A 27,566-nucleotide genomic window follows, 5' to 3' on the forward strand; every position below is an offset into this window, starting at 1 on the left:
TTTAACAGTGGAATCCCCGTTGCACTCTTAATGTTACCACCGTTGCTTTTAATGTCACCAAAGGTTGTTTTGACTTTCCTGTATGTTGAGTCTGTCCTTCCGACAACCATATCTTTTTCGATATCTTCATATTTTTCCTGCAGACATTTCGTCTAAGCTTCCCTGCACTTCCTATTTATTTCATTCCTCAGCGACTTGTATTTCTGTATTCCTGATTTTCCCGGAACATGTTTGTACTTCCTCCTTTCATCAATCAACTGAAGTATTTTTTCTGTTACCCATGGTTTCTTCGCAGCTACCTTCTTTGTACCTATGTTTTCCTTCCCAACTTCTGTGATGACCCTTTTTAGTGATGTCCATTCCTCTTCAACTGTGCTGCCTACTGCGCTATTCCTTATTGCTGTATCTATATATTGTAAGAGAACTTCAAACGTATCTCGTCATTCCTTAGTACTTCCGTATCCCACTTCTTTGCGTATTGATTCTTCCTGACTAATGTCGTGAACTTCAGCCTACTCTTCATAACTACTATATTGTGATCAGAGTCTATATCTGCTCCTGGGTACGCCTTACAATCCAGTATCTGATTTCGGAATCTCTGTCTGACCATGATGTATTCTAATTGAAATCTTCCCGTATCTCCCGGCCTTTTCCAAGTATACTTCCTCCTCTTGTGATTCTTGAACGGGGTATTCGCTATTACTAGCTGAAACTTGTTACAGAACTCAATTCGTCTTTCTCCTCTTTCATCCTTGCCCCAAGCCCATACTCTCCTGTAACCTTTTCTTCTACTCCTTCCCTTACAACTGCATTCCAGTCGCCCATGACTATTAGAATTTCGTCCCCATTTACATACTGCATTACCCTTTCAATATCCTCATACACTTTCTCTATGTGTTCATCTTCAGCTTGCGACGTCGGCATGTATACCTGAACTATCGTTGTCGGTGTTGGTCTGCTGTCGATTCTGATTAGAACAACCCGGTCACTGAACTGTTCACAGTAACACACCCTCTGCCCTACCTTCCTATTCATAACGAATCCTACACCTGTTATACCATTTTCTGCTGCTGTTGATATTACCCGATACTCATCTGACCAGAAATCCTTGTCTTCCTTCCACTTCACTTCACTGACCCCTACTATATCTAGATTGAGCCTTTGCATTTCCCTTTTGAGATTTTCTAGTTTCCCTACCATGTTCAAGCTTCTGACATTACGCGCCCCGACTCGTAGAACTTTATCCTTTCTTTTATTATTGAATCTTTTTTTCATGGTAACCTCCTCCTTGGCAGTCCCCTCCTGGAGATCGGAATGGGGGACTATTCCGGAATCTTTTGCCAATGGAGAGATCATCATGACACTTCTTCAATTACAGGCCACATGTCCTGTGGATACACGTTACGTGTCTTTAATTCAGTGGTTTCCATTGCCTTCTGCATCCTCATGTCGTTGATCATTGTTGATTCTTCCGCCTTTAGGGGCAATTTCCCACCCCTAGACAAGAGAGTGCCCTGAACCTCTATCCGCTCCTCCGCCCTCTTTGACAAGGCCGTTGGCAGAATGAGGCTCACTTCTTATTCCGGAAGTCTTCGGCCGCCAATGCTGACCATTTATCAAAATTTAGGCTGTGGCGGGGATCGAAACCGGGATCGAAGATGTTTTGATTATAAATCAAAGACGCTACCCCCCTTTTTTATTTTTTTACTTTTTTTATATTGCAAAATGCGTACGTAACACAAATAGGCATTTTTATTAATAGCCAGCTATCCTAGCCACTTTTTTTTAACAAAAATGAGAAAAAAAGGGTTTTGGAAGGTTTGTTTTTCTGCTTTTTTACTTTTATTTCATTTTATTTTTATACAAATGTATAAAAGGAAGGCCGTTCCTCTTTGGCTACATAAACAGAATAATAGGAAGTCGTCCCGTTACGATAAAGGATGCTCCATACTATAGCCCGCTGCGAATTTTTCGATGACTGTCTTCTCGTTGCTGTGTTGTTTCCGCTGTTTGTTCAAATCTCATAAAAAAAGGAACTGGGAAGAGGTGCTATGGTTATCATCTCATGTCATTGATAATCCAGCTGCGAGGCGGATTATGGAATGCGCTCCAAAGGAAATTAGAAAAATATTGCCTATATTTAGGGTTCTTGACGATCGCACAATGTCGTCCGTTGAGGTAATACCAAAAATCGGGTACTGTCTTTTCGCCATTACAGAAGAGGTAGTGAACAGCGTGGCCGCTGATCCACGTCACAGAGTTCGTTTTTGCTCTTGGGAAATAAATCTTATCGGGGAAAAGAAGTGATCGCGTAGTTATCCTGTCAGGAGTCGTGCGTGTGAGAAAAGCCAATATCTGACGCACCAAATACCATACGTCCTTTGCCGACCCGCATTCGAAACGATGTTCATCTGTGTCAATCACTTGGCATGTGGCACACAAGGGGGAATCAGCGAGGTCGATGTGATGTAGGCGGGACTGGCACAACTATTTCCCATTACGTACCATGCAGATTGCACCTCAGTATCAAGGGTGGTGGTATTCACTGCCTGCCACACAGCGCGCCACTTTGTATTGGGGTGTTTGCTTTCAATCACATTCGGCGTCATGTTCATGTGCATGGCAGCATATATCGCTCTCGTCATCATCAAGCGTGTGTGTAGTAGTGCAGTGCGGATGTAGCTTAATTCAAGGAAGAATTGGCTAATGTAGAAGAAAGGTGCTGCGATGTCCGATATCATCACAGGAGGTGCGAGTGAGATTGGTCGTAAGGCTTCCAGTAAGAGACTTGTGAGGCACGTCGGACTTCGTCGCCACAGTTGCAGGTGACAGCTGACAAACAGGGCCTTCGCTCTGTTCTGAACATGACAAAGGCCTAAACCCCCTCTGCTCCTCGGGAGGGTTAGGGACTCGTAACGAATCTTAAATAACATGCCCGTATTAACAAAGGATCCCAAAACCGCCAACATGCGGTGAGCCAGGGTAGGTGGTATGGGGAGTATCTGTGCAAAATGGGGGATACGTGACGCCAAATAGACGTTAGCATATCGTGTCCGTTGCAGGAGGTCTAGATGTCTCAAACGGTGGTCACTTATTCCTGCTCTCATCTGATTCAATAAACGCCTGTAGTTAAGGGCTGTTGAACGTTTCATGTCAGATGTGAAATCAATGCCAAGACGGCGGATTGTGTCACTAATTCGTAGCGGTGCGACGCTCTCGCCGGGTAGGCCTCTGCCTATAGACAGAACGTGTGATTTGTGGAGATTGAGATGGCTCCCCGATGCCGCGCCGTAGGTCGCCACCCACGCCAGTGCTGCACGAACATCGTCATTATTGCGAAGAAGGAGTACCAGATCATCTGCATAGGCAGTGCAGCAGAAAGTGTGTCCACCAAGGGACATCCCGATCAGGCGTTGTCGGAGGCCGCAGAGGAGTGGTTCCAAGACGAGGGCTTACAATATCGTCGAAAGAGGGCAGCCTTGTCGCACCGATCGCTGGATCTGTATCGGCGGCGTAAGACGGCCATTATATAACACCTTGGACTTCGTGCCGCGTAGGAGACGCATCAGTACATTAACTATGACGTCCGGATACCCCATGTGTCGCAGTACCTCCATCAAAAATGTGTGGTCGACTCTGTCAAAGGCCTGGCTAAAGTCGAGTGAGGCCAAAACTCCTGGCAGTTGGCGAGCTTTGGCTAGCGCGATCATATCTCTATATCGGCACAATGCAGTGCGAATATTATGGTCACCACCTAACGATGCCTGGTCCTGCGACACAACACATCGTACTGATCGCTTTAGGCGTGCCGCAAGAAGCCGGGTGAAAATCTTCAAGTCACTGTTGAGTAAGGTCAAGGGCCGATAGTCACTGATCCTGGATCCGCCTCGTGGTTTGTGTATGGGCACTATCAGTCCTTCTAGGAAAGCCCCAGGTATCTGCGTCGTGGGAGACGTAAGATCGCGGCAAATATCAGTCCACGCTGGTGCCAGCAATTGTTGATAAGTCCGGTAAAATTCCAGAGGAAGGCCATCAGGTCCCGGGGACTTATGAGCAGCCCCAGCCTGTATTGCTTCAATGATTTCCTCTTCCGTTACATCAGCAGTCAAATCCGCCGCCGCTGTCGGAGAGATCGAGCCATAAGTGAGTTGAGAGACTTCGGCGATCACCTCTGGAGGATGTCGATGTTCCGAGTACAGCATAGTGTAGTGAGCATGAAGGGCGTTTCCTATGTCGCGCTGGGTATCAAGGCGTCGTCCGTCTTCCGTCGTGATAGCTTGGATCAGTGTCCTGCGTCGGCGCCGTCGTTCTGCAATGACGTGGTACATAGACGGTTCCTCCTGTGCCACTCTGTCTTGAGTGCGCGCTCTGACGATCGCACCCTCAAGGTGGCAACGTGTTAATCTGATGATCTGTGCCTTGGCACGGTTCACCGTCACCTGCCGTGCAGGTGAGTACGGCAGTGTTGCACATTCCCTTAAGATGCTGCAGTAAAAGTCCATGGTATGTCTCTTCCATGCTGCAACATCTCGGCCGTAGCCCATCAAGGTCTTCCGGAGGGCTGGTTTGGCGCAGAGTAACCACCACGACAGTGTAGACCGATAGGTGCCACGCCGGCGGCTACAAGAGTCCCACGTGTTCTCTATAAGGCGGCGGCATTCCTGAGAAGCTAGGTGAGCGACGTTCAACTTCCAAGGACCACGGCTGTGCCATATCTTCTGGCGGCCGAGGGTAATAGCGCAGATGTAGGCGTCGTGGTCAGAAAAAGCTGTGGGCCAAACTTCGGCAGCTCTTGGCCCCACAGCTATGGAGCGCGAGATGTAAATCCGGTCGATGCGGCTGGAGGAATGGCTGGTGTAGTGAGTAAATCCGGGCCGATCGCCACAAACATGTTCCCACGAGTACACCAATTGAAGATTATTTATAACTGTCGTAAGTTCTGCGCAGGGAGAATGATGTGGTAACTGATCCTTAGGTGCTTGGCTACAGTTGAAGTCCCCTCCCATTATGAAGGCTTCCTGACGGCCCATAAAGAGGGGCGTGATTGTATGAGCGAAAAAGGTGGATCGTTCGCGGCGCCGACCAGATCCTGACGGTGCATAGATGTTAATAAGTTTGACTCCTTGGATAGTAAGAGCCATGCCTCTGGCGTCAGGGAGATACTCGACGTCTTCTGCGGATATACCGTCGCGGAGGAGGATCGCCACACCACTGCCATTGGCAGACGCACGTGAGACCCAAGTCTGGTAGCCATAGGGTCCCTTGAAGTCTGCGACATACACCTCTTGAATGAGCGCAATGTCGATGTCTGCTGCGTTGAGCCGGCCGCGGTGGTCTCGCGGTTCTAGGCGCGCAGTCCGGAACCGTGCGACTGCTACGGTCGCAGGTTCAAATCCTGCCTCGGGCATGGATGTGTGTGATGTCCTTAGGTTAGTTAGGTTTAAGTAGTTCTAAGTTCTAGGGGACTAATGACCACAGCAGTTGAGTCCCATAGTGCTCAGAGCCATTTTTTTGCTGCGTTGAGTAGATCCTGTAGCATCGCTAGTTTATGTCGGGCACGTATGTTGTTGATGTTAATCGTCGCTAGACGTATGTTTGGTCAGCCAGGTCGGCAACTGGGTTGTGTAGGAGGCCAGGTGTGGGCGGCAGGGGCAGCCCCACAGAGGGTGACGATACATCCGTAGTCACTGTTGTTGGCTGGTGCTGGGTACAGCCGAGGGAGCATCTCCGCCTTCGGCATCCTCCTGGTGCTGTGGTTCATCCTCGACATCATCCGCCCAAGAATCAGATGCAGCAATTGGTAACTGTTGATTAGTGCTGTCAGTAGATCGCTTGCGCGTATGTTCAGTAGCAGAAGTGATGTTGTCAGACCGAGGCTCAGAAATTGTATCCGCCGTAGCATCGTGATGGGAAGGTTGAGTTGCGGTGGTAGAGTCCTGAGCGTGGTCCGACGCCGGATATTCGTCTGGGTCGCACATCCGAAGCAGGCAATCATCGGACGGCGTATGGCGCCGTTTCTTGCGTTTTCGAGGGGACCGTTGTTTCCGGACATGTCGTTCTGTGTCAGAGTGCGGGCGACAATCATCTGATGCGGTCTCCATTGGTAGGAAGGCAGAGGTCGGGACAATTTTAGTTTCTACTTCCATCTTCTCTTTAGGCTCGTCTTGGTGGCACAATTGATCACCGTCTTGAGGCAAGTCTGCCGAAGGCGTCGTAGAGGGGGATATGCTGTCCGCCACACGGTCATCGACCACTGACTGCAATATGGTGTTACGATCCTGGGCAGGAACAACTGTTGCGGTTGCAGCCGCTGCATACGTGATGGGGAGTGAAGTAGGCGTCGCCGGGGATGGAACTTCACCAACCGGTGTCTGAGTCAGTCGGCGTTGAATGCAGGCCGATCGGACATGTCCTTCCTGGCCACAGCCGGCGCAAGTACGGGGTTGTCCGTCGTACATGACAATGGCTCTGCAGCCGCCAATTACAAGATAGGATGGCACATGCTTCGTCAGTTCAATCTTAATTTGTCTCACTCCATTTAAGATGGGGTACGTCTCAAACGTTTGCCATTTTTCAGCCAAGTGGCTTAGCACGTTGGCGTACGGTTTGAAAGCTGTCATCACAACATCTGGCGGGACTTCGAATGGCAGCTCGAAGACCCTCAGAGTGCGAAGGCCTAATCCAGAGCGGTCGATCGTGACAGTTCCTATGTGACCATCAGAATGCTTAAATTTAAGTCCATGAGCGTGTCGGCACACAACATCAGTGCACGCCTTTTCATTGATCATTTTTATGTAGACCACACTTTGTGTTATAGAAAAGTGGATCCCAATGATGTCTTGAGGTGCAATATGAAGTTCTTCTCGAATGAAACGTTCAACGTCAAGTGCTCGAGGTCTTGCGTAGTCCGCTTGAAATGTGATCTTAATTGTGGACTTGCGATACGAGTGCGCCATGGCACTACCGAGACACGGACGCGTGACACTCGCCGCAGCGGAAGGTAAACAGTAAACACTGGCGCTAACAGGGAGACACAGGCGCGGCGACCTTGCCCCACCGCTGCTAACAGCGGACTTACCCCTAGACCACGGATCTGAAGTACGTTGTTATTATAAAACAGACTATTATAAAACAGCTATGAAGATCGTCATTATAGACTGAAACCGGTAATCTATTGACAAAAAGTTTGTGACAATAGACGTAAAGTAAAGGAAATTTATTCTATATTCGGGTCACTGTTCTATTTGCGACAATGTCGCAGCTTGTGACACGGTACGTTTAACCGACACAACATGCCTTATTGGGATGTGGATAACTCGTAACGGCTATGCCAAGTTCAACATCAGCGTCCATGGAATGTGAAAGTTCGGTGTGGAATAATTTTTCCATTTTTTACGTATCTTCTCTTAATCCTAGAGCACTCAAGGGGGAAAATGTTACTAAACCACCGTAAATTTTACTACGGCATATTCAAAGTAAGCCATGACTTATAGCTTATGGTTCAAATGGCTCTGAGCACTATGGGGCTTAACTTCTGAGGTCATCAGTCCCTTAGAACTTAGAACTACTTAAACCTAACTAAGGACTTCACACACATCCATGCCCGAGGCAGGATTCGAACTGCGACCGTAGCGGTAGCGTGGTTTCAGACTGTCGCGCCTAGAACCGCTCGGCCACACCGGCCGGCACAGCTTATGCACTAGTTAATTATAATTATAAGATCTCCTTTGGTATGTCATATACAAAAGAAGTACAAAATGTGCTGTTTTACATGTCATACTAACAATACCAAGTTGGTGGGATCCGCGAATTGTTACCAACTGCTATCGTAAATTTTAAGTGGGTTTAGTAATCTAGTGTACAACGGTGATAAATATTGAACATTCTTGGAGATCGAACTTGCGTTAATGCTTGCAGACCTTTCCTTGCACTAGCTGCAAACAATGAGTGTACAAAATAATGGGTGTCCAGCACATTATTCTGTGGCAGCACACCAAGTATTAGAGCGCATGTACAGTTGTCGGTAGGCGGGAAGAGGCGGAGCTGTATCTTCTCCTGCAAGATAGCCAAATGTTAATAGTCTGAGTTTCATGGGGTTACCTGAAGAGTAAAACCTATAATGACTTGCCAACAACGCGGGGGAACACTATTCAGCGTATCAACAATGCATGTCAGCAGATTGCATCAGAAGCACTTCTCAGTTCTGTCGAATTATTCCATATGTGAACAAATAAGTGCATCGAAGTGGGCAGCGACATTTTTGAGTTCTAACTGTGAAATAATACTTACAATCAAACACCCCGTCGGTGAGAGGACACATCGGAATCATATTTTTTCACAGTTACTGAAAACGTCTAGTTTTACTTTTTTGATCCAATGCATTTTTCTCGATATAATATCGTTTTTGAACGCAATTTTGTTTTTCTTCAATTATAGCGCCATCTATCGTACAACGAAAAAAGTGTTACGTACGAAAGCTACGTATTTTTTTACCGTAGAATCCTAATGTACCATGAAAATCTCATGTACCTATTTTAGATGTCAAAGTAGCACCGCCAATCACCCCCCTCCCACACCCCCCCCCCCCCCCAATTCCGCCCCATCAGTTTTCAAAACATTGAACAGGAATTTTTCCGTTTTTTAATCCGGTGGTTGAGATATTTCGTTGTCTCAAAATAAATAAATAAATCACTGTGTCTCTTGTCGATGTTATGTGACAACTCGAGTTGGCGGGTGAATGACATCCAAAAGCAATGTCGTGAACTCCATGCAGTGAACAAGCGTTTCCATGATTAAATGTGTATTATAAGTGTACCATTCTGAGAGTTTCGGTCAACTGCAGTGATTCTGTACTCCGTAGCTTATTCATATGTGTAGCCACATCCAGATCGTTATGTGATCAGGGAGGTTGTTGGCATTTAGAGGAATGGATTTACGGGAGCGACACGCTTTAGAAAGCGGTGTTGTGCGTGTGGGATTGGAACAGGAGTTCATGTCGCGAGAGCACTCAGGTGATTACGCGACGGCTGTGTGGCGGTAGCCGCGGGTCGCTTTAATGCGAATGGGCGAGCGCCGGCCGGAACAAACGCCGCGCGACATTTGTGTGACAGCAGCAGGCGGGCCGCAGCCGCAGCGCCGGGCAGCGAGCGGCTGCAGTGTCCCCAGAGAGCGGTACCCTCAAGCGGATTGCGCCGCGCTCGTAGGCAGTAAGTGCCACAGCTCAACGCAACGGCAAACTCCCTATTAAAGTCCCCTCTCACTCCGCGTACAACATTAGCATATTTCCTACTCCACGTATAACATTTGAGTATTTCTTACACCTGAAGAGTGGAAAAGGGTACGTTCTGACAAGGGGACCTTACGGTCTTTGAAATTCAGTTCGAGAGTAGACTTCGCAGGTTAGTAGTATACATCAAGGGAGTCCACCATTAAAATCAGTAAGGCGCACTATCCAAAAGGTTCCGAGAAAAGGCTATAAAATCTCATGCGCAGCTCGCATACCGGTCAGTTGAGACGCCATGGCAGTACAGCGAGATGGGTATGTCTTTAGCGGAGTGACTCGTAGCATGTGCAATCCAGGTTCGAGCCATCCTTCAGATCGCTTTTTTAAAAATTATAACAACTTTTAAGTAAAGATAATGACGTAAATATTACCAATTAAATCATAAAGAATTCTGCTTTATTTATCAAACGAGTGCCATAGCTAGTTATCATAAAATGTGAATTCTAACTACTATTTTCTTTTCAAAAAGTTGAATCATTTCGAAAGCATTTTCCTTCCAGAAGATTCAACTTAAATGTCATCAGATTAAACAAACTGCAAAACTATTTCGAAAAAAAAAATATCTGAATGGTGCGAAAAGTGGCAGTTGACCTTAAATAACAAAAAGTGTGAGGTCATCCACATGAGTGCTAAAAGGAACTCGTTAAACTTCGGTTAAACGATAAAAGCAGTAAATTCAACTAAATATCTAGGTATTAGCACTACGAACAACTTAAATTGGAAAGAACACACAGAAAATGTTGTGGGTAAGCCTAACCAAACGCTGCGTTTTATTGGCAGGACACTTAGAAAATGTAACAGACCTACTAACGAGACTGCCTACACTACGCTTGGCCGTCCTCTTTTAGAATACTGCTGCGCGGTGTGGGATCCTTACCAGGCAGGACTGACAGAGTACATCGAAAAAGTTCAAAGAAAGGCAGCACGTTTTGTATTATCGCGAAATATGGGAGAGAGTATCACAGAAATGATGCAGGATTTGAGATGGACATCATTAAAGGAAAGGCGTTTTTCGTTGCGACGGAATCTTGTCACGAAATTCCAATCACCAACTTTCTCCTCCGAATGCGAAAATATTTTGTTGACATCGACTTACATAGGGAGAAACGATCACCACGATAAAATAAGGGAAATCAGAGCTCGTACGGAAAGATATAGGTGTTCATTCTTTCCGCGCGCTATACGAGATTGGAATAATAGAGAATAGTGAAAGTGGTTCAAAGAACACTCTGACAGGCTCTTAAATGTGATTTGCAGAGTATCCATGTAGATGTAGATGTAGATGTAGACATATTGACGTAGTCGTGTTTAATTTCTACACCTGTCTCATTCCGAGTTCAATAATGGCAGCATCATGGTAATGAGTTATCGCTCTGCGAACCCTGGATCAGTGACGATATAGATGTTCTTTAAACGACTCTTCTGCCGATACTTGTTAGCTTATTTTATATATTATGACTGAGAAACACACGGCAGTGGTGCTGTGTTCTACAGTCCTTATTATTTAGTGAACTAGTTTCAGGCTGTTTAGCCGTCACAGTGATCTCTATCTAAACATGATGTCGAACTGCTGCTTTCTGAGTATGCTGCCTAACAATACCCGCACATGACTTGATATGACGGCCACGATCGATCTTTGGAACGTAAAAGAAGATACTTCCCAATTCTGCATCCTCAAGACCCGATTACTTCAGGTGTTCTGTATATCTGTATGAGAACAAAATGAACTATTCCGTCAACTGAATAATATCTTTTACACATACAACATCTGTTCTCGACACATGTCATTTCAGGCGAGATATGAGTGACAGTACTTGTCTCACGCAATTTGTTGAAAACACGAGTCTTGAATCTGGTTCTCTGCGGTAAGGAAATGGTCTACCGTTTTCTATACAAGCTTTAGGAGCGTTAACACTATAAAAGCAGCACGCAAATACGATCCTGGCATACTCAGCATTTGTAAGTACTTGCGGCATGCTTAAACGATACACCAGAATTGACCACAACTCACAATGACAGCTGAAATATTTAGTCACTTAAAGTGAACCACAGATTCACACCTTGAACTTCAAAACAAAAAGAATATTCGATAAATTACCCCGTAGGGACTGGAACAGCAAAATGCAAAACGAAAACGTATCTCTATGACCACCTGTACCTCCGTAACAAATAAATTTCCACACATGTTGTATGATATGTTCTATTCGAAGTTGTCGATACTGCCACCTACAATATTTACTATTCATCCCGAAACAGTCTGTATACAGTGTGTCCCAGGAGGGAAAGTCAGTATCCATGGATATGACAGAAACGATCATTCGAAGCAAAAAATGTCTAGTAAACATGCGCTCCAAAATGCATTCTTAATGAGTTATGGGCACTTATTCAGTATAAGAGATGTCTGCCACGGTAGCGGAAATGAACAAGTGCTCATAGCTGTTAACGTATGCATGTCAGAGCCCGTGTTGAGTAGAATTTCTTGCTTCGAATGATCGTTCCTGTCATGTCCGTGAATACTGACCATTCTTCCTGGAATATCTTATGTATGGCTACGCACAGTGTTAGTGGAAATGTGGCCTTGTGAAACCTACCGACGTTTAATTATCAATCTATATTTTGCAAGGTATACGTATCATAGGCTGGAACATTTCTTTAATTTTTAATTTTTGGCTTGAGCATGTTTGCTCGTAACTTCGACTATTCTCTGACCGCAATGTAACTTTACGGTTGTTAAAATTTCGATCTGATGAAGACATCCTTAGAGCTGTCGACACCTAGGTCAACCTATCAAAAAATAATTGCAACCGGTTGCCTGTGTTATTTCTCCGTTGAAAAAGATGAAGATGTCTTTTATCATGGTGTTGCTGTCACAGTACTCTTGAAGTAATTATCAGTGCACTTTATTAGTAATTTATTTGTTTCCTTTTCTGATTGTACATAAAGAAAAGTGCTTAAGTCAACTCTTAATAATTTAAGAGATATTGTAGCCTAAAATGTTAATACCAGAGTAATAGTTTACATCATGTTCCAACAGCTCTTCTAGAGAACATAAGTTTGAAACAGTAGGTAATAGGCCACATCCTGAGGCAGGTGGTACGTTTTTCGCAAAACAAGAAAGGAAGGAGGAAGGAAGAAAGAGAGGAAGAAAGATGAGGATATAACATCCCGTCGACAGAGAGCTTATTAGAATCGGAGCGCAAGCTCGGATTTTTTGAAGGATGGGGAGGGAGGTTGTGGTGGCCTTTCAAAGGATCCGATATTTTATCGTCAATTTTTGTTAACTTTCACTAACAGTATCTTTCTTTTAACGGATACCGCTGCTTGAGAAACGTTCAGAGCTTCAAAATATCATTTGGCACAATATTAGCTCTACCACAATGTGTACACAGAGAGAGCGGGTACTTGTTTTGTGGAGCGATTCGGAAAAGTCACGGAAAACTTAAATCTGGATCGCCGGACGCGCGTTTGTAACGTCGTACAGTCGAATGCTGGTCACTAAGTTTGTTTCTGCCATTGACATATGTAACGTGTTCCGTTCCTATACTCATAATGTGGTCAGAAGATTATATAGAAGAAAGGTTTGTCTTGATCCGATATTATACGTTCACTAACGGAATACACGTCGATATCAGGATAAGACACCCGAAGAAAATGAATCAATAGGCAGTGTTCAAGCTCTCGCTATTAAAGACCTTAGTTGCCGATATTCATTGCTTTACTACTAACAGAAATAAAATTATAGTGAGTTTCCCGTACTTCCCACACTGCAACAACATGAACGTGGTCGATTCCATCGTGGGTGTCATGTGATTTACATACAGGGAATATTTATAACGGAATTTGTTAATAATCATGTTTTTATTTGCTTGAATCGGGACTGATGTGGTGACGAGAATGAGCTTGTCTTCCCTACACTCAGTTAGCCGATTAGTTGTTGATGTTGGAAGAGTTTGCATTGACGCTTTTTCTTTTCTGTTTCAGGATTCTTTCGGGCAACATTCTGAACACTATAGAGCCCAAAGTCTTCTCAGCTAACAAGGCCCTGAAGAGACTGTAAGTATATTAAATACTGAATGATTAGCTTTTCTTTTGAAGACTGTTTATCGTATTATGCTAAGACAGTGGATGGTATTGTGCTAAACCATGGAATTCACGCATTTGTACATATAGCTAGGGTGGTTCGTTGTTCCTTTCTGTCCGACATTAACCCTAGCAGTACTAAGGTATTTTCCATAATGCGTACTACCAAGTGGGGGGGGGGGGGCGGGGGGGGGGGGGGAGGGGTGAGGAGTGGGGCCTACTTTATGGCCGCCGCAAAGAAATAAAATAAAAAATTCTTTAACTGTTGTTAACTTTCACCAACAGTACCTTTTTCTAATGGGTCCTGCTATTTAAGAAACTTCCAGAACCTCAAGATATCTTTTCGTGCAACCTTAGCTGTACCATAAAGTATACACAGAGAGGAGGAGAACTTAATAACCATGACAACAAATTTTTAAAAAATACAGATTTCGTTAATTATTGTTAAGTTTTATTGACAACATATTTTTTGAAGAAGAAGAATGTTCAGAAGGCGAGATGTCAGTTGTCAGCAAGAGATAACAGACTTTCACAAGCTGCGACATGGTCACGAATAAAACAGTGACCCGAATTTAGAATAATAGAATAAATTTCCTTTACGTCTACGGTTGCAAATTTTTGTCATCAGACTACCTGTTCCGGTCTATAATGACCATCTTCAGATCTGCAGCTGACAAGATGATTTGCATATGCTGTTATTTGTATACATTTGACAATGCTAGTGCTAATTTTGTTTAACATTTGACGATGCCACTATGACTGCAGTGCATTACGACATGCTTTTCTAAAACAGATCTGAAGATTGACGTTATAGACCGAAACCGGTAGTCTCATGACAAAAATTTGTGACCATAGACGTACCGTAGAGAAATTTATCAGATAGCACACTGACGGGGGAAAAAATCGCTACACCAAATAATAATTCATGTAGAGTAATGAAATTTCAGGAATACATTTGTCTAGGTAATTTAAAAATGTGATTGACATTGCAAAGATTACAGACTAATGTCAGCACGAGGTAAGCCTAACATGCAACTGTAAAGTGCAGCTACATTAACGACCGGTGTAACCGCCAAAATGTTGAATGCACGAACGCAAAACATGCATCCATTGTGCTGTATAGGTGCCTGATGTCAGTTTGCGAGATGGAGTTCTGTGCCTGTTACTATCTGTCTGTCGATACGTACAGGGACGGTTAATGACGTCTGGGGATGACATTGGATTTGTCGTCCGATGATGTCTGATGTATGCTCGACTGGAGACAGATCTAGTGACTGAGCAGGACAAGGCGACATGTAGACACTCTGTAGAGCATGCTGGGTTACAACAGCGGTATGAGGACGAGCCTTATCCTGTTGGAAAACACCCCTTGGAATACTGTTTTTGAATGGAAGCATAACAGGTCGAATCATCAGACAGACATACACATTAGCAGACGAAGTGCGTGGGATAACCACGAGAGTGCTTCTGCTGCCATGCTCGTGCTGTCATTCGACATCACACCCCAGACTACAGCACAGGTGTGGATCCAGTGGTTATAGCACGCACACAGCTTGGTTGCAAACCCTCAGCTGGCCCCCTTCTAGCCAACACAGGGCAATCGCTGGCACCGAGGCAGAGCTAGTTTCATCAGAAAGCACAACACACCTCCTCTCCGCCAACCACTGAGCTGTTGTTTGACACCACTGAAGTGGCAAGTGGCTATGGTCCGGAGTCAGCGGAGTGCGCGCTGCACGGCACCTGATTCGGAGCTATCCTTGACGTGACCCCTTTGTAAATGATCGATGCATCGTTGCGGTGCCAACTGCTGCTCAAACTACTGCTGCAGGTGAAGTTCGACGCCCCACAGGCATAAGCCGAACGCTATGGTCCAACTTCTCGGTAGTGCCACGTGGCTGTCGGGAGACTAGTCTTCTTGCAATCATACATCCCTGTGACCCCCACCCAGCGCCGGCTTTAGGGTGGGGCGACCCGGGCAGTCGCCCAGGGCGCCGGGGCCCAAGGGGCGCCACGTACTAAACGCATGTAAAAAAAAGAAAATTACAATTTACAATCACCCATTTCGCGAAACTAAAATATTATTCAGTCTCATTCAACATACGTCGCTAATCTCACGAATGCGCGATGAATTCGGGGTAGCAGAAGAGAAATCATGCTGAGTGCAATCTTCGTATTGTCTGCAACCATCCATGTTTGACGCGGGCTAGCACGGGCTCTCCCAAAGCGCCTCTCTTATTTGTTTCAAGAACTGTAACAAGGAAGAGCCGATGCAGCCGCACCATCTCTCGTTCACAACAGGAACTACCGGTCGCTCCAAATAAAAGAAAATACAGACTGTGAAATACACATTACATTATGATTTAATTAATACGAATGTATTTATATCGAATATTTGTGACTTAATGACTCATGTACATTAATCAATAGATCATGCAATGCGTGCACTGCATTCATAGAGAATTCTCCCCTAACGTACTGAAATAAAACAGCGCCACGCAATGTTTGTTAGACTGCATATGTTGGCAGCGCTACGATTTGCACCCGCATGTCAGTAATTGTCAGTAAGAGTCAGAGGCAGCGGTCATGTTTTCATGGCTGAATAATTGTGAGTGAAACGAGTGTCGTGACTGTGTCAACATTTTAATTTTCTGGTGAGTGCGAAAAACATTTTTATTTTTCAGTTCAGGTTTTTTTCTAGTTACGTCTACTGATAGGTGAATTTCTTTATTTGTTATAGATCGAATATTGTGGTCGCGAAATAGAGCAGTGTCCAAGCAATAATTTGTGAAATTATTAAATCATGCCAGAAGAGAAGGAAATAATTAAAAAAAAGCTTTCTGGTTCAGAAAATCGGAAAAGAAAAGCTGAAAAAGAAAACGTTCTTGAAGAAACTAAAAAGCATATGAATATTTATAAGTACCTTAAAGGAAATTCTAAGGCAAATACTTCAGATATTGAATCAAAAGTCCATGTATCAGCAAATATTTCTTCAGACTGTGAACAATTACACACAAAAAATATACAATCACCTATTGAAGGTGATCAAATTGACCAGCGCAGTACATCTTTGCATGAATCCTCTGATATTTCTCCAAGTCAAAATCAACACATGACATCTGTGGTCGATGAAAGTATCAACGTTCTTTCAATAAAAGAATACAATGTTTCTGATGTAGGTACGTGGCCAAAAGTACTTAATGCTAGAGATATAGATCGCATTATAATATGTGGACCCTCACAAGTATGTCTAAATAACTTTCCAAAAGATGAAAATGGGCGTTATTTCTCTTCAACTCATTACACAAGAAAACTATCAAACGAAGAAACTGTCAGACGACGGTGGCTAGTTTATTCTGTATCAAACGACAGTGTCTTTTGCTTTTGTTGTCGACTGTTTCATTTAAAGTCAACTACTAATTTGACTACCACTGTGGGTTTCAGAAATTGGAAACATTTAAGTGAAGCTCTGAAACTGCATGAAAATAGTCCTAACCACAAAAAAGCATTTACTCAATGGACTGAAGCTGAAATCAGGTTTAAAGCTGGATTAACTATTGACAAGGAAGAACAAAAGCTAATTTCTAAAGAAAGTTCACGATGGAGCAATGTGCTTCAAAGGTTGATGCACATTACTTTGTATTTGGCTGAAAATAATATGGCATTCACAGGGTTATCAGATATATTATTTACCCCAAATAATGGAAAATTCTTTGGTATTGTACAGTTATTGGCAAAGGTTGATCCAATCATGGAAGAGCACGTCAGACTGGCATTGAATGGTGATTTGGTTGACCATTATTGCGGCAAAAATATACAAAATGAATTAACAGAACTCATGGCATCACACGTTATGTCTACAATCGTATCCCGAATAAAGGGTTCAAAGTATTATGCAATCATAGCTGACTGTACTCCAGATATAAGCCACAAAGAACAACTTTCGATAACTTTAAGATGCGCCGACATAACAGAGGATGGCGTAAGTGTAAAAGAACATTCCATCTCATTTCTGCAAATAGATGATACAACCGGTGAAGGTCTCACAGAAAGCATTTTAAAAACATTGAGTGATCTTGACCTTAACATTAATGACTGCAGAGGACAGGGCTACGATAACGGCGCGAACATGAAGGGGAAAAATAAAGGCGTCCAGAACAGAATTAAGAAGTTAAATCCACTAGCTTTTTTGTGCCATGTGGATGCCATAGTTATAATTTGGTATTGTGTGATGCGGCAAAATCATCAGTAAAATCCGTGACACTGTTCGGAATGTTACAAAAAGTGTTTAATCTATTTGCTGGATCGGTAAATAGATGGAAAATTTTGACCGACCATTTGAAGATATACACCCTGAAAAATATAAGTGACACACGCTGGGAAGCTCGAATTGATAGCGTCGAAGCGGTTCGTTATCAATTATGCGAAATGCATGACGCTTTGGTTTCCTTGGCCGATGCTACTGAACAAAGCGATGCTGCGGTGTCACACGAAGCGACAACACTAGGAGGACAATTAAAAGACTTCAGCTTCATTGTTTCTCTCGTGACATGGTATGATGTTGTGTTTCAAATTAACGTTGTGAGTAAAGCAAGTCAATCACCCAAAATCAACTTTGTAGAGTTTATGGGAATCCTTGACAAATGTTGCTCTTATTTGGAAACATATAGACAAACAGGTTTCGAACAAGCTATTGTAACAGCAACTGAACTGGCTTCGGATCTTGATACGCAAGCCATTATTTAAACCACAAATGCGATTAAGACGTATTAAACGCAGGCCGGGTGAAGAGGCTGTTGATGATCAAATAACTGACCCAAAAAAGAAGCTTAAAGTAGAGTTTTTCAATGCACTGTTGGACATCGTGCACATATCCATGAAAGAAAGATTTGAACAGATGCAAGAATTTTCTGCGACGTGGAGTTTCTTGTTTGACATTTAAAAAAAATCAAAATAAAGAAGAACTAATACAATGCTGTTCTAAATTAAAAGAAAAGTTAACTGTCAACATGAAGTCAGATATTGATGGAAATTTGCTGTGCGACGAAATTTCAGGCCTGCAACACTATCTCGAAGACAGCCAGGCAACGCCTATTGAAGCCTTAAACTGCATAAAAAAGCATAATCTTCAAGAGTTATATCCCAACATCTGGATAACGTTACGTATTTTGCTAACAATACCAGTGACTGTCGCAAGCGGCGAACGCAGTTTTTCCAAACTGAAGTTGATAAAAACGTACTTGCGGTCTACAATGTCTCAAACAAGACTAACCAGTTTGGCCTCACTGTCCATTGAAAATTAAGTTGCAGAAAACCTGGACTTTGCTAATCTGATCAGAGACTTTGTCGACAGAAAAGCGAGAAAAGTAAAATTTTAGTTGTTTATAATTGTTTTTCATTAGGCGTAATATGTTTTGTGTTCAGATGACTGACAGAAAATATAGGTTTATGGCTTACAGTTATATTAAATTCAATAAAAATATGGTACCCAATTCAAAATTAGTGTTTTTTCGTTATACATATTACCTCCTATATATAAAAATTAATTGTTGTGTGTTAGTCTCACCAAAACAAAGAAATGGCTTGTCCAATTGGAATAGTTTTTGTTTTGTTTTGTTCGCTGTAGTACAGGGGTGCTTCAGAAAAGAAAAGAAACATTTGGGATGTACGAGCCTGTTTCAACCACATTATACGCATCTTTTCTTTGTTTGGAACACGCAAAAACAATTTTCTAGAGTTTTTGTAGATGTACAGTGCAGTACTACGCAATATTTTTAGACAATTTCCCATAACGTGAATGCCCAAACAATATATCACTGCTATACTGACTGTTACGGCAGCGACAGCAGCATGCTGGACTGACGTCACAGGCTACACAAGACTCACATGGAGCGTCTTAGCGGGCTTTCAGATTATTTGGATTTCATTTCCATTTAAAAAAATAAAATACTCAAATTTACGATGGAAAAAACCATGTTATGATCATAAGATGACGCCATTAACAACTTAAGACGATTTCTAGAAAACAGTCAAATACCGTGTTGCAAAGCACTGCCAGGTTCGCTATTTATACAATAAAGGGCGCCAACTGGACGACTCGCCCGGGGCACCTGGATGGCTAAGGCCGGCCCTGCCCCCACCATGTACAGTGGCTACGTTCCTGCCAGGTTTTTCTGCAGGAACAAACAGCTCCTCGTAGATCTATTACACGGCCCCATTCAAAGTCATGAGTTGTTAATAATGGCGACTTCGCTGCCTTAAGGCATTCTTGACAAAAATAAACTCATCACGTCCAGTCCCAAAAGTAAGTACTGCTCACGACCGTTACAGTGTGTATTTAAAGAAAACTGATTTGCATCCTCATAGTGAGTTACTAGCGCGACTCGTAAGCGACTGACGCGAAATCTGAATAAGCATCAACTTTCAGATGTGAAAACACTCTTACCAGTTTCCATTTATGGCGGACAAGATCGACTTCTTCTTACGTTCTTTCTCCGTCCATATGTAGACGTGTAAGAAGGGTCTTTAACTTGAATATATGAATACGAATTTTTTTTCGAAAAGCCACGTTTACTACTAACTATAAGTCTTACATTTTTAAGTTACGTTTAACTGAAAACCTCAAAATCTGGCATAAGAAATAATTAAAAGCAATAATATTTTTTCAGGGTTTTAAAATGTAATATACACGACTAGATTACAATATTTTCAAACGGTCGATATAAGTGCCCCTGATAAGAAGAGAGATACGTGGTGATACAGAAGGATGTTAATAATAAAAATACACTGATGAAACCAGAAATTAGTTTACACACAGAATAGTCTAGAAAATCAACGTAGGGGAGTTACTGACAGAAGGAATGGTTACAATGACGTGGGCATGAATTAAGACATAGTGGAATATCTGTTATTGTATTAGATGGAGCCGTATAGGGCAAAATTTGAAGCAGAAGCTCGAATACTGGGTGACAATTATTGAACTAAAGGAAAAGAAAGGTAAACTAGTAACAAATTCCAGATGCACACACTTTATTCAACATGTAAACGTTACTACAGATATTCGAATTTTGGTTATGACATATTCGATATGCGTGTCATCATTGTTGATGATGTGGCGCAGACGAATAGCGGAACTTTGTATGACCCGCTGAAGTTTCGGAATATCGATGGTGTCGATGACCTCGTGAATGGCTGTTTGGGGTTACTGCTGTACACCTTGTCTTTAATGTAGCCTGACAGAAAGGAGTCACATGTGTTCAGATCTGAAGAATATGGCGACGAATCGAGGCCTGTGCCAGTGGCCTCTGGACAGGCCAGAGCCAGAATGCGGTCCGCAAAGTGCTCTTCCAGGACATCACTCTCCTGCTTCGATGGGGTCGAGCTCCTTCTTGCATGAACTACATCTTGCAGAAATCAAGATGACTTTGGATAATCGGGATGAAATCATCTTCCAAAACATACACGCATCGTTCGGTAGTCACCGCGCCCATCGCCATCGAGGAATATAAACCGATTGATCCGTGACTGGACGTTGCACGCCACACAGTCACCCACTGAGGGTGAAATGCGGAGTCTCAGTCGCCTAAATGCGCCAAATTTGCTTATTGACCAACCCATCCAAATGAAAGTGGGCTTCGTTACTAAACCAAACCATATAGCGCATACTAATTCCCATCACGCCCAACGGCCGACCTTGCAGTTTGGACCTCCTAACACAAATCGTTAAGAAGTTATGACGATTTTATTTCATATGGTTCAGTAATTGTCATCCTGAATATACAACAGTAATTGAGGATATTCGGTGTACCCGCTAATCTTAGACGAAGAGATTTACAGGGAAAAGGAAATCGTGGCAGGATTCATAGACTGAGTCAGGATACTATTGATTAAGGAAATAGAACGAGCGTGTCGCTTATGGTAGTGAGAGGCTGATTCGTCGAGCCGTTTCCGGCAACGTTGCTGCAAACATAAAGTGACGGCAGCGCTTTCGGTGGGACTTCTGGCCGAGCGCTCAGTATTCACGTGTCAGGAGACATACATTAATGTGAGCACTACGTTGCCTCTCAAAGTCTGTTTACTTAATTATTTACTTAGTAACAAAGTATGTGTAGCTGTATATATACACTCTTGGAAATGGAAAAAAGAACACATTGACACCGGTGTGTCAGACCCACCATACTTGCTCCGGACACTGCGAGAGGGCTGTACAAGCAATGATCACACGCACGGCACAGCGGACACACCAGGAACCGCGGTGTTGGCCCTCGAATGGCGCTAGCTGCGCAGCATTTGTGCACCGCCGCCGTCAGTGCCAGCCAGTTTGCCGTGGCATACGGAGCTCCATCGCAGTCTTTAACACTGGTAACATGCCGCGACAGCGTGGACGTGAACCCTATGTGCAGTTGACGGACTTTGAGCGAGGGCGTGTAGTGGGCATGCGGGAGGCCGGGTGGACGTACCGCCGAATTGCTCAACACGTGGGGCATGAGGTCTCCACAGTACATCGATGTTGTCGCCCGTGGTCGGCGGAAGGTGCACGTGCCCGTCGACCTGGGACCGGACCGCAGCGACGCACTGATGCACGCCAAGGCCGTAGGATCCTACGCAGTGCCGTAGGGGACCGCACCGCCACTTCCCAGCAAATTAGGGACAATGTTGCTCCTGGGGTATCGGCGACGACCATTCGCAACCGTCTCCATGAAGCTGGGCTACGGTCCCGCACACCGTTAGGCCGTCTTCCGCTCACGCCCCAACATCGTGCAGCCCGCCTCCAGTGGTGTCGCGACAGGCGTGAATGGAGGGACGAATGGAGACGTGTCGTCTTAAGCGATGAGAGTCGCTTCTGCCTTGGTGCCAATGATTGTCGTATGCGTGTTTGGCGCCGTGCAGGTGAGCGCCACAATCAGGACTGCATACGACCGAGGCACACAGGGCCAACACCCGGCATCATGGTGTGGGGAGCGATCTCCACCACTGGCCGTACACCTCTGGTGATCGTCGAGGGGACACTGAATAGTGCACGGTACATCCAAACCGTCATCGAACCCATCGTTCTTCCATTCCTAGACCGGCGAGGGAACTTGGTGTTCCAACAGGACAGTGCACTTCCGCATGTATCCCGTGCCACCCAACGTGCTCTAGAAGGTGTAAGTTAGCTACCCTGGCCAGCAAGATCTCCGGATCTGTCCCCCATTGAGCATGTTTGGGACTGGATGAAGCGTCGTCTCACGCGGTCTGCACGTCCAGCACGAACGCTGGTCCAACTGAGGCGCTAGGTGGAAATGGCATGGCAAGCCGTTCCACAGGACTACATCCAGCATCTCTACGATCGTCTCCATGGGAGAATAGCAGCCTGCATTGCTGCGAAAGGTGGATATACATGTACTAGTGCCGACATTGTGCTTGCTCTGTTGCCTGTGTCTATGTGCCTGTGGTTCTGTCAGTGTGATCATGTGATGTATCTGACCCAAGGAATGTGTCAATAAAGTTTCCCCTTCCTGGGACAATGAATTCACGGTGTTCTTATTTCAATTTCCAGGAGTGTACGTTAGTGTGATATGTAATTTAGATTCGTAGGCTTTTCCCATCCCCCTTCTTTTCTTTCATGGTAAACAGATCTTTTGATAGTGACATGATAATAAGCCAATATAGGTAATTACCATTTAACTCACATAAGACCAAAATATGTAATATTTAGTGACTACTGTGTGCCCCAAGGCATTATCCCCAGTCTGTGCAATGTCGTTCTGTCTTTATCGCAGCTTTAAGCACTCTGATCTATAATTTGGCAAAGCGAACCATAGACCGCTCAGTTCCTTGAACTACAGTATGCGATGTGATTGAAGGGTGATTTTTTTTTGAAACCCCATAAAAGTTTCCCATTGGGACGCAGAAGTCTCTCTCAGGCTCAGTAACATTTCGAAAAGCAAGGTGTCGACATCAGCGAAAAAGAAGAAAGTCAGAGTTAAGACGATCATGTGAGGTATAAGATAGGTTAATGATGTCAGATTGGCACCAGATTGCACCAGCGCCACTGTGGATGTGTCGCAGGATGGCAAGATCGTCACACACCTTCTCACTCACATTTCACCCCTCATTTCGATGTCTCTTCGACGGAGGTCGTAACTGCGACACAGTTTTCTTTTAAGCGGCCGAGAAAAACGTATGACACACACCGCTGCTCTTAAATCTATGCGAAAAAATCTCAGAGGGTGTAATGAGAAAGGGATTCAATAAAACCCTCTCTACATTGGCCCGTTGATTCCTGCACATTTCATGGTAGAAAACGACAGATAGAAGTGAGATGAGCAGCAGGACGACGTTCTGAACAACCTTTGAACCTGCTGCACTCTCCGAACAATTCACCCCTCTCTAAGGACATCTTGGGCCTGCAAACCCATTGAAAGTGATCATATGCAATTTTTGCTGTCGTATAGAGGGTGGAACCACTAACAACCATTCAAAACTATTTGACGAAATACACACATCAAAAAATGTTTTGCAAAACCCCAGTTCCCAGGACTCCTGAAGATAGACGTTGACTGTGGATATTGTATCACAGACACAGTTTCTTTAACTGTTCACAGATATCACTAAGCCCACCCGAAGATGTAAGCAAACATGCATGAGCAGCGCCTATTAGAAGAAGAGGGTCCGACAGCCGATCAGTTCCACACACTCCACCAGGAACGAGGTACACGGCTCATGTTGTCTGTAGTTAAACCATGCCTAGACGTTCAATACCACGGTTTGATCGCGTCCACATTGTTACTTTGTGCCAGGAAGGACGTCTTGGAGTGAACCAAAGCGCTGTTGTTCGGACATGGAGGAGATGCAGAGAGACAGGAACTGTCGATGACATGCCGCACTAGGCCGCCCAAGGGCTACTACTGCAGTGAATCACCGCTACCTACGGATTATGGCTCTGAGGAACCCTGACAGCAACGACACCATCCTGAATAATGCTTTTCGTGCAGTCACAGGACGTCATGTTACGTCTCAAACTGGGCGCAATGGGCTGCATTATGTGCACCTTCACACCCCACGTCCATGGCGAGATCCATCTTTGTAACCACGACACTAGGCAGCTTGGTACAGATGGGCCCAACAACATGCCGAATGGACCGCTCATGATTGGCATCACATTCTCTTCACCGATGAATGTTGCATATGCCTTCAACCAGACAATGTGTTTGGAGGCAACCCGGTCAGGCTGAACGCCTTACACACTGTCCAGCGAGTGCAGCAAGGTGGAGGTTCCCTGCTGTTTCGCGGGGGCATTATGTTGGGCCTACGTACGCCGCTGGTGGTCATAGACGGCGCCATAACGACAGTATGAAACCTGAATGCCATCCTTCGAACGACAGTGTACCAATATCGGCAGCGTATTGGCGGTGCAATCGTCTTCATGAACGACAATTCGCGCCCCTATTGTGAATGACTTCCTTCAGGATAACGACATAGCTCGAGCAGAGTGGCCAGCATGTTCTCCAGACATGAACCCTATCGAACATGCCTGGGATCGTGCACATCTTGTGAATGACTTCCTTCAGGATAACAACATTGCTTGACTAGAGTGGCCAGCATGTTCTCCAGACAACCCTATGAAGATGCCTGGGACAGATTGATAAGGCCTGTTTATGGACGGTGTGACCCACCAACCACTCTGAGGGACCTACGACGAATCGTCGTTGAGGAATGGTACAATCTGGACCAACAGTGCATTGATGAACTTGTGGATAGTATGCAACGACGAATACACGCCAGCATCACTGCAAGCGGACGTGCTACTGGCTATTAGAGGTATGTAGAGCTATCTGGACCAACACGTCCGAAGGTTTCGTTGTTTGGTGGTACAACATGTGTGGTTTTCATGAGCAATAAAAAGGGCCGAAATGATGTTTATGTTGATCTTTGTTATAATTTTCTGTACCGGTTCCGGAAATCTCGGAACCGAGGTAATGCAACATTTTTTTTAAAATATGTGTAATCTGAACGTAGTAAGATAATGTGGCTCTTCCGGGGAGGGGGGGGGGTGTAGATATATGTGTGGATAAAACGGGGAAGGTTCCCTGCAGGATCACACACTTGTGATTCGCCCTCGGTGTTACCTGCAAAATTTTCTTGAGCACTTCTCAAATGTACTTTTACCGAGAGAACTCCTTGATTGTAAATTACAAGTGTAAGGATAATGACATGGAAGGGCTAGACCCCTTTAACCATCATTTACTCTTGTGAGAACAAACATTTATTTCTGAAAATAACAACAGGTCCCCTTCCAAAAAAACCAGATACCGAATTTCCAAGTTAATTTGCGATATTGAATTTACATACTCGAAAAGCGTTCAGAAAGATGAATAACACGGTTAGTGAATTACAGTAATACCGTTTTAATGACATTAAACAAAATGCAAGAAGATAAGACTTTAACGCTATCGACCTTAAAAAAGTTAAATTAAAAGAAGTTTAAATAAACTGAGCTCAGGCTAAATTGTTTCAAGCGAGTTCAAAACCAAGACCTTAGGCAGACCCGAGATGATAAGTATTAATTAATTCACAAGGTGTAACACTCCACATTTACGGCTTACCCAAAGGCCTTATACCGCATAATTTAAAATAAAATTTAGAACAAAGCTACAAATCTATTAAACAGAACAGAACAGAAATGTTAAAGGGAAAATTCCCTGTGCAAAGCCAGTTAATTAGATAAAAGCTGTTTGACTGACAGCAAACTTCCATTTACTGTGCAAGTCGGAGACAGTCAGGACACGCGACTGCAGACAAACAGCAAGCCGCGCTAGGAAATGCTCAAGACCCGTGAACACGGCCACGAGCAAGCCAGGCCCACGTGGCAAGAAGTTGCCGGGAAAGCGTTCCGCGTCGGCGGCGGAACGCTCTCCCGGCAACTTACCTTCTGCTGAAACTTCCTGGCAGATTAAAACTGTGTGCCGGACCGAGACTCGAACTCGGGACCTTTGACTTTCGTGGGCAAGTGCTCTACCAACTGAGCTACCCAAGCACGAAGCACGCCACGTCCTCACAGCTTTACTTCTACCAGTACCTCGTCTCCTACCTTCCAAACTTCACAGAAGCTCTCCTGCGAACCTTGCAGAACTTGCACTCCTGGAAGAAGGAATATGCGGAGACATGGCTTAGCCACAGCCTGGGGGATGTTTCCAGAATGAGTTTTTCACTCTTCAGCGGAGTGTGCGCTGATATGAAACTTCCTGGCAGGTTAAACTGGGCTTTTAGCTGCTGCTGTCAACAAACACCGAACATAAATGTCTCACTGAATTACACTAAGAAAGTTATTGTTTACACAAGATGGCGCTTATAGGATCTTTCCAGTGAGGCGTCGGGAGAAGCCAACTTGAGCCGTTCTCTACGTCCTCTTTCTACTTTTGTAAATGACCCTTCATTCTGTGACGTGTATAAACAAAAAGTTGAGGTCTCAGGTGTAACAGCGACGGAGCTGTCACTGTGCCGATGTCAGTAGTTCAGTTTACTGGGTATCTGTAGCGACTCATCCAACCAATCCCACTTCCCCTCACTCCTCAGCCCTCCCCTCCCCCTCCCCCACTCCCTCGCCCTGTCTACTTCTGACTCTACACGGACTGAAACTCATGTGGCTGAGACGCGCTGATCGTGGTGTTGGCAGGCAGCTGGACCAGAACTCGCTGTGGCAGCTGCCTGGGGAGGCGCTGTGGGGCCTGCGCCAGCTGAAGAACCTCCGCCTGGACGACAACCGGCTCTCCAGCGTGCCCTCGGCTGCGCTGCGCCCTCTCGTCCGCCTGGAGGCCCTGTGAGTACCAACTGGTCGCTGTAGCTTTGCCCTTAACTGTATAGAGTCGCAGCTGGTGGTTGACGTTGCTGCACATAGGTGCTGTGGTTCCAGTCTCGATTCCCAGCCGGGTCGGCAATTTTCTCGGCACGAGGACTAGGTGTTCGTGTTGCCCTCATCATTTCATCCCCCCCCCCCCCCCCCCCCCCCCCCGCGGTCAATACGCAAGTTCAATTGGTTTAAAGGGCTCTGGGCACTATGGGACTTAACTGCTGGGGTCATCAGTCCCGTAGAACGTAGAACTACTTAAACCTAACTAACCTAAGGACATCACGCACATCCATGCCCGAGGTAGGATTCGAACCTGGGACCGTAGCGGTCGCGCTATACGCAAGTCGCCGACGTTGCGTCATACTGAAAAACTTG

At 44.8% G+C, this 27,566-nt stretch overlaps 1 protein-coding gene across 2 annotated transcripts in view; it reads left to right on the plus strand.

The window, feature by feature from the left end:
- The window catches only part of LOC126281541 (leucine-rich repeat-containing G-protein coupled receptor 5-like), a 685,956-nt gene that overhangs the window by 372,246 nt on the left and 286,144 nt on the right, over window positions 1-27,566 (plus strand). For both annotated transcript variants that reach the window (XM_049980596.1, XM_049980597.1), the window contains exons 3-4: window positions 13,265-13,336; window positions 27,018-27,161. In XM_049980596.1, the coding sequence (XP_049836553.1) occupies window positions 13,265-13,336; window positions 27,018-27,161 (216 nt within the window). The remainder of the gene's footprint in view (window positions 1-13,264; window positions 13,337-27,017; window positions 27,162-27,566) is intronic.

The sequence above is a fragment of the Schistocerca gregaria genome, chromosome 7 (assembly GCF_023897955.1).
Source record: "Schistocerca gregaria isolate iqSchGreg1 chromosome 7, iqSchGreg1.2, whole genome shotgun sequence".
Classification (NCBI taxonomy): domain Eukaryota; kingdom Metazoa; phylum Arthropoda; class Insecta; order Orthoptera; family Acrididae; genus Schistocerca; species Schistocerca gregaria.